Source organism: Muscardinus avellanarius (assembly GCF_963383645.1).
Source record: "Muscardinus avellanarius genome assembly, chromosome: 7".
In the NCBI taxonomy this organism is placed as follows: domain Eukaryota; kingdom Metazoa; phylum Chordata; class Mammalia; order Rodentia; family Gliridae; genus Muscardinus; species Muscardinus avellanarius.
In genome coordinates, this window is record NC_137793.1 from 84870396 (window position 1) to 84878648 (window position 8253).

The 8253-nt window shown below is 54.0% G+C and overlaps 1 protein-coding gene across 2 annotated transcripts; it reads left to right on the plus strand.

Annotated features, from left to right (window-relative positions):
* Positions 1-666: 666 nt before the first annotated feature.
* Positions 667-7726, plus strand: KLHDC8A (kelch domain containing 8A; the record flags this gene model as incomplete). 2 transcript variants are annotated; one of them, XM_080698334.1, is made up of 5 exons in its annotated part: positions 667-1042; positions 4331-4495; positions 4716-4931; positions 5552-5653; positions 7533-7726. In XM_080698334.1, the coding sequence occupies 5 exons, from the start codon at positions 667-669 to the stop codon at positions 7724-7726; spliced, it is 1053 nt and encodes a 350-aa protein (XP_080554460.1). The 2 variants fall into 2 exon arrangements, with proteins under 2 accessions (XP_080554460.1, XP_080554461.1); XM_080698335.1 differs by lacking the exon at positions 4716-4931.
* Between the last annotated feature and the right edge of the window lie 527 nt (positions 7727-8253).

The following is an 8253-nucleotide window of genomic DNA, read 5'->3' on the forward strand; positions in this document are numbered from 1 at the left end:
TCGGCTTCTCCTTCCAGCCTCTCATTTGTTCTCATCTGCGTGTGTGACAGCGGCGAGCGGGCTGGGGAAGGACAGAGCGCCCTCTCCCCTGCTCCCCGCGCCGCCAGTAATGCGCCGTGCGCGCCTGGCCGCCGCGCTGCTCCGGCCCGGCAGTGTAAGTGGCGCGGGGCGCGGGCGCCGAGGTTGCGGGGAGGGGGCCCGGGAGGCGTGCATGCCGAGGATGCCGCTTCCTCCGCCGCCGGGAGCCCCTGAGGGCCCCCGCCCCCCGCGCGCCCCGGCGGCTTCCGAGCTGGGGGTGGTGATGGCCGGGACAAAGCCCGGCGGGGCGGGGTGCGGGGTCGGGGTGGCGCCCCCTGCCGCCGCAGCGTCTGTCTTTAAAGTTGGCGGCGGGCTGCGGAGCCCCCCGGTGCGCCCGCCGGCCGCGAGGGCGCGTGGCCGGGCTGCCCTTGAGTCGCCGGTTCCTCCAGCAGGGCCAGGCGTGGACGCCGCCGGACTTGCGGGACAGTGAGGCGCTGGCCGGCGTCGGGCGGGAGCCGGCGCGCCCGAGCGGGATGGAGGCGGCCGAAGGGGACGCGGGAGCCGGCGCGCAGTAGCCAGCGCACCCCCTCGGGCTCGAACTCCCCCGGTGCCGCGCGGGGACGTGGCGGGCAGGGTCCCCGGGCTGCCATGGAGGTGCCTACTGTCAAGGACTTCCAGTGGAAGCGCTTGGCGCCGCTGCCCAGTCGCCGGGTCTACTGCTCCCTGCTGGAGACCGGGGGGCAGGTCTATGCCATTGGGGGCTGTGACGACAACGGTGTCCCCATGGACTGCTTTGAGGTCTACTCCCCCGAGGCCGACCAGTGGACCGCCCTGCCCCCGCTGCCCACAGCCCGGGCCGGGGTGGCCGTCACCGCCCTGGGGAAGCGGATCATGGTGATCGGGGGCGTGGGCACCAATCAGCTGCCCGTGAAGGTCGTGGAGATGTACAGTATCGATGAGGGCAAGTGGAAGAAGAGGAGCACACTGCGCGAGCCCGCCATGGGTATTTCTGTCACCGCCAAAGGCAAGTGGGACCAAGGCTGGGAGGGTGGGGGCGGCAGAGAGAAGGGTGTAGGGGCCAAGGGGAAACCCCATAGGATAGAAGTCTATGCTGACTGGGGTTCCACGAGCACATTCCTGACCCCATTGATCCTCAATGGACACTAAAACTAGAGACCCACTGCGTTGTTTCACAGATGGGAAAACTCAGACTCAGCAAGTGAAGTGTCTAGAAATCGCTGTGATACCAGAATTCCACGCCCTCAGGGTCCTCTCACAAGGTGGGCAGGCACCTGCCAGAGGAGGGGGCCAAGTGCAGGCTGTGGAGTCAGGGGCAATGTCTCTGCAGACCCCTGTGTTCTTCTGAATGACCGCATCTCTCACCGGCCACTCCCCCTCCCCTGAAACCTGACCTGCAAGTGCCACTATCTCCAAATACCTACCAGGGGTCCTGAGGACCTGCTCTGTTCTTATACCGTCACCAGGCCCCGCCAGGGGGCTTTGCAACCTAATTCCAGGAACATCTTCCCCTCTTCCTTTCTGCTTCTCAGAGATGCTAAATGGAGATCAGAATGTTCCTGAAGGTTTTGCCCCTGCATCTTGTCCAGATTCACCAAGTTCCCAGGCATGCATGTGTTGTGTGGGTTTAAAATGTAATCCCAGAATTTGGGAGGTTAAGAGAGGAGGATTGCAGGCTTGAGCCCAGCCTCACAACTTTAGTGAGACTGTTCCAAAAATACATACATATATATATATATATATATATATATATATATATACATACACACACATTTTATATATATGGATATATATATACACACATACACACACACACATTTTATATATATGGAGAGAGAGAGAGAGAGCGTGCGAGTGCTTGGAAGTAGAAACCCCCTGGGTTCAATCCCAAGTACTAATAAAAAAGTAAATAAAAATCTCATCTCAGCTGGGTGTGAGTGTGGTGGCACAGGCTTGTAATCCCAGTACTTGGGAGGTTGAGACGGGGCAATGCAGGTTGGAGGACAGTTTCAGCAACTTAATGAGACCTTGTTTCAAAATTTAAAATAGGGCTCATAGTGTAGCTCAGAGGTAGAATGTCCCTAGGTTCAATCTCCCATACCAAAAAAAAAAAAAAAAAAAAAAAACCTCATTTCACAGCCAGGCATGGTGGGATATGTCTGTAATTCTAGTACTTGGAAAGCTGAGATAACATGTTCAAGGCCAGAATGCCTTAATTTAGTGAGACCCTATTTCAAAACAAAAAGGGTTGAGGGTATAGCTCAGAGTTACAATGCCCCTTGGTTTAATCCTCAGTGCCCCCCCTTCCATTTTCATTCCTTTTCTCAAAGCTCCTCATTTCATTCTTTTGGGACCTCGTACAGCTCAGAGCATAGGGTGGGGGCAAAAGCTCTTTTGCTAAAACTCAGAGGGGTTTATGGGAAATGGAACAATAAAGTTAGGAGACCCCAAGTGCACATACACTTGCCCAAGCAGCTCAGGCTTGCGGTGGGGCGCAACCCTCCCCCTTTCCTATCCTCTCTCCCTCTCTTGTTAAACCATCCCAGCTGCCTGCCATAGATCAGAAACCACTATTTCTTTAACATCTTCTCTGTCCCTGGCCGAGTCCTAGGCCCCAGGGAGGAAGAAAAGAGGCAGAAGATCTGGTCCCTGCCTTTAGAAGCCAGGGCCTGACCAGTGCAAGTGACCACAGAGAAGCTCCCACCTACTGTCCCCTAGGGCAGCTCCGTGGGGTTTTCATGACCGAGATCTCCATCAGGAGGGAGGACTAGAGGGCCCTGGGGAACACAGAAAGAGTGGGAAAGTGCCTTCCATCACTAGGCCTCAGTAAATGTTGCTGAAAGGTTAAGAACTAACATTTACTGAGTATTTGCCATTGCTGCTTTATCTCCTTCAATCCCCACAACCCATCCAATGAAGTAAGTCCTATTTTTACCCTCATTTTTAGAGACAATCCGTGCGAGACCCAGAAAGTCACTGGCCTAAGGTTACACAGCTAATAGATCTGTGCTCCTAACTGTGGCATTGAATGGGTTCAACAGTTAGGTGAATAAGCACTTAAGGCTGGGTACAGTGACATATGCCTGTGATTCCAGCTACGTGGGTGGAAGCAGGAGAATCACAAGTTCAAGGCCAGCCTGGGCAACTCAGCAAGATCCTGTCTCAAAATTAAAAAAGGGCTGGGGATGTAGCTCAGTGGTAGAGAGGCCTTGGTTTCAGTCTTCAGTACCACCGCCAAAAAGAATGAAGCAGCTAGGCGTGGTGGCTCACACCTGTCTTTCCAGTACTTGGAAGGCTGAGGCAGGTGGATCACAGGTTCAAGGCCACCATCAGCAACTTAGCGAGACCCTGTTTCAAAATAAAAAGGACTGGGGGTGTAGCTCGGAGGTAGAACTGCCCCTGGGTTCGATCCCCAGTACAAAAAAAAAAAAAAAAAGGACATCTTAAAGAAGAAGCTGTGAGTGTGAGGCTGGATGCCTGAAGCCAGAGCCCTAAGCAGGGGCTGATCCCTGAGAAAGAGGGCCCCGAAGGAGGGGGCTGTTTCCCGCGCAGACTCAGGAGGTACAGATGAGACTAAAAGAAACACAGATGTCTTATCCACCTCCTCTGGTGCACTGTATCAGGGAAATAGAAAAAAAGAGGGGGAGGGAACTCCTTTCTCAGAACACCCAGAGCCTTGCCTGGGAGGTTCTCTTAAAGAAGCCAGGTCTCTCTTCTCCCAGCCTCACACTCACCAGCCCTGGTCCTATCCCACTGAGTGCAGGTGCCTCCTGGATCCTCAAGGCTCCTAATTTGTGGAGGAGGATGGCTTTCCCCCGTGAGGCCAGCAGACAGAAAGAACCGGAGGCAGTCCAGTGTCCCATAAGGCCAATAACAGTGCTGCTGACCCCATTCTGAAGGCCCCTCACCGTATCTAGAGAATTCTTGTCTGTGAATGCCTGGGATGCAGCCTCTACTTAACAGCATCTGAAGAATACCTCTCTCCTGTGGTGTCCCCTCTGGCGGCCCAGGAAGGAGTATAGTGAAGGGGGAAAGTCAGCAAAGAGTTCTAAACTGCCACTATCTACCTCTGTGGAGGACTGTTCTGGGCTTAGTCAAGGACTGGGCACCAGGGAAGGCTAAGGCATGCAGTCCTGCCTTGGCTTCAGGAGCACCCAGGTGCAGTAGGGATTCCGAATGGTGTCATCACCCACACTGACGCAGACAGTGCCCAGCGTAGTAGGTGCTGGGTGCTGGTGGCTGTCTTCTGGTCCCTGTGAGCTGAGCCAGGGATGTGTGTGGCCTTTCTTCTTAGACTACAGGGTGTATGCGGCAGGTGGGATGGGCCTGGATCTCCGTCCACACAACCACCTCCAGCACTATGACATGCTCAAGGACATGTGGGTATCGCTAGCACCCATGCCCACCCCAAGATATGCTGCCACCTCGTTCCTCCGAGGCTCCAAGATCTACGTGTTGGGTAAGGACGGGTTACCTGTTCTGCATTTCTCCCGCCCTCCCTCCCTTGGGTCAGTTCTGCTGGAAGCAGTACTTGTAAGCTAAGTAGCTCCTTGCAACTGGGGGTAATCATGCTTCCCAGCCCTTAGGGAGCTTCCTGTATGATGGGTGGCATCATCAAGGGGGAACCCAGCCCCTGGCCTCAGGGACTGCTCTTCTGCCCACCCTGCTCTGGCCTGCAGGGGGACGACAGTCCAAGTATGCTGTCAATGCCTTCGAGGTCTTCGACATCGAGACTCGCTCCTGGACCAAGTTCCCCAACATCCCCTGTAAGCGGGCCTTCTCCAGCTTTGTGACCCTGGACAGCCACCTCTACAGCCTGGGGGGCCTGCGGCAGGGTCGGCTCTACCGGCAGCCCAAGTTCCTGCGGACAATGGACGTGTTCGACATGGAACAGGGTGAGCTGGGCGCCAGTCCCCACGGTCCTCTTGCAGGTCTTCCGTGGCGGCTCACTGCCCTTCTGCCCACACCCCACTTCCCCGCCTCATTTATCTGCCCAGGGCCGCTCATCCAGCTGGAGAAGCTTCTCTGAAGTCTGAGCACCCCACTCCGCTCACAGCTAATCCTGGGGTCAAATCTTTTCATCTGCATGGGGCTCCCCTCTTGCCTGGTTGCATGTTTCCATCAAAGCCTTCTCTACCTAATGTTTCCATTCCTTTAATATCTGTCCAGGTCCAGGGCAGGGAAGGATTTTGCCTACTTTTTACTGATGGAGAATAGATCCCAACTCTTATACTCACTGCTTCTGTCAGTTTCCCCTCCAGCTTAAAGCCCAGGAGAACTGAAGTGGAACAGGGGATTCCTGGTGGGGATGGTGGTGCTTTGATTGCAGCCAGCTTGGGAGAGGGCATAGGCTGCAGAGCCATTTCCACCAGTGGGTGCTGTGTGTGCCTGGAGCACAAGGGTAAAGGGAAGGGAGTTGCTGCCCAGAGTGAGAGCCACCGGCTGCCTCTTTATTGGGCAGGGGTGGTCAGCATCTGATTCCCTCTCTCTGTCCTGCACCCACCATGGCCTGTAGGGGGATGGCTGAAAATGGAACGTTCGTTCTTCCTCAAGAAGCGGCGAGCAGACTTTGTGGCCGGCTCTCTGAGTGGACGGGTCATAGTGGCCGGGGGACTTGGTAAGTATGGAGTTTCCAGGTTGGAATATATTGTTTCTGGCACTCGGTGGATCCCTAGCACTTTGTATGAGTAGCAGGGGCACCGGATCCTTGCACACCACCTGCCCTCCACTTTATTCCAAATAAGTCAAAACACTCTTTCCTAGAGTTTGCCTGGACTTTGCTGATCCATATTTGGGCCCCAGATGTGGTCTTTCTGTCCTCTTGCACCAGCGAAACATGCCCAGAGAGAATAAGGGGTGTAATTATAATCATGTAACCCAGGGTGACTAAGCACAAATCCCTGGAGCTCTAGCTGGGAATGACTAAAGACAAAGTCCTTGGATACCCAGCTCTCTCTTAAGCAAATAAATTCTTCTAATGAATTCTAGATTAAATGTGTTGCCCCTCCCAGGAAGCATTGATATTTTGAAGGATTCTAAAGGGGTAAAAGCTCAATAGCATCAGGACAGAGAGATATAGGCAGTAGGGCTTCCAGGCACCCCAAGTTTACCTGGTGCCAACACATGCCCTGGAAGATCATGTGAGCTAGACCATGGGGTAGCTTCTTTAATGAAAAGCAGGAGGGGGTCTCAGTGCTCTAGAAACTGCTGATACAAACCAGGGGTGGGCCAGGTGTGTAATCCCAGCACTTGGGAGGCTGAGAAAGGAGGCTCACAGGTTCAGGGCCAGCTGTAGCAATTATTAGTGACACCCTATTTCAAGATTAAAAAAATAAGCCAGGTGAGGTGACTCATGCCTGTAATACCAGTAATTGGGAGGCAGGGACAGGAGGATCACAGGTTTGAAGCCAGCCTCAGCACCTTAACTAGACCCTGTTTCCAAATAAAAAATAAAATTGGTCTGGGGTATAGTTCAGAGGTAGAATGCCCCAGGGTTCAATCCCTAGCACCACAAAACAAACAAACAAATAAAATAGGGCTGGGGGTGTACCCCTATTGAGCCCCTGAGTTCAGTCCCCTGTATCAAAAAACAAAACCAATGGGTGAGAAAGAAACCTAGAAAACTTATGTGTGAGCTCATGTGTGCGTGCATGTGTGTGTGTGTGTGTGTGTGTGTGTGTGTGTGTGTGTGTGTTTTACTGGGAATGGACCCCAGAGGCATTCTACCTCTGAGCCACACCCCCAGCCCAATTTTTTATTCTTTTTTTTTTTTTCTTGCGTAACTAGGAATGGAACCCAGGGACATTCTACCTCTAAGCTATACCCCCAGCCATATTTTTAATTCTTTAGTTTGAAATAGGGTCTCACTGAATCACAAGGGCCTCACTAAGTAGCTGCGGCTGCCTGCGAACCATGATCCTCCTGTCTCAGCCTCCCGAGTGCTGGGATTACAAGCGTGTGCCACCACACTCAGCTTCAATTTTTTATTCTTTATTTTGAAACAAGGTCTCACTGAGTCACAGAGGGCCTCACTAAGTAGCTGCGGCTGCCTGCGAACCATGATCCTCCTGTCTCAGCCTCCCGAGTGCTGGGATTACAAGCGTGTGCCACCACACTCAGCTTCAATTTTTTATTCTTTATTTTGAAACAAGGTCTCACTGAGTCACAGAGGGCCTCACTAAATAGCTGAGGCTGGCCACAAACCTGTGACCCTCCTGTCTCAGCCTCCCAAGTACCAGGATTACAAGCTTGCACCACCACGCCTGGTTGAAAACTTAAGGAGACGAAAAGACAGGGAGAAGGCAGCAGGGGCGAAGTGGCTGCTGGACGAGACCATTGGCCCAGAATAGGGAAGAGGGAGCCATGCTTGGCCAAGGGTGTCGAAGCTGCTTGGCTCTCATTTGTGGCGCCCAGGAAGGGAGAAAGAGGGGGCAACAGTGGGGCATGGATTGGTGGCTGGACTCTTTTGTGAGGTCCAATCTCCTTGGTGTTTTCAGGAAACCAGCCCAATGTCCTGGAAACGGCCGAAGCATTCCATCCAGGGAAGAACAGGTGGGAGGCCCTACCCGCCATGCCCACGCCCCGCTGTGCCTGCTCCAGCATTGTCATCAAGAATTGCCTCTTGGCCGTGGGGGGTGTGAACCAGGGTCTGAGCGATGCGGTGGAAGCCCTGTGCGTCTCTGAATCCTAGCTGCCGCGGGCCCGATGGCTTTGCCCTGGACTGGATCACTCCACTCTGGACCTGAAGAGTGGTCTCGTCAGAGCAGTTGGGGCTACCAACCAGGATACCAGCTCCCAGAGGAGGAGCAACCATTGTCCTTTCCCCAGCTCTGGACTGATGTGAGGGTCTCTTGGGATAAAAAAAAATGGAGAAGGATGGGGGGGTCCCAACCCCCATGTCTCTTTTGGTTTACCTCCCATCACCATTTGGTAGTTGACTGTACACCTGCCCTGGCCCTTATCTTCCCAAAAAGAATTGGACTTGAAATTGCGTGGGAAAGGAAATAGGTGGCCATTCCAGGCCAGCACCAAGGCAGAAAGGACCCTTCCTCTCTGGGCCCTTGCTGGGCGTGTGGTGATGGGGAGGGAGTGGACTCTGAGTCCTGCATTTACTCCCCACATCTCCCCGATGAAGCTTACCTTCTGCCACCCCTACCCACTGAAGGCCTGGTCCCCCTTTTTCTCTGACACCTCCAGAGTGTTTCTGTGTGAAACCTT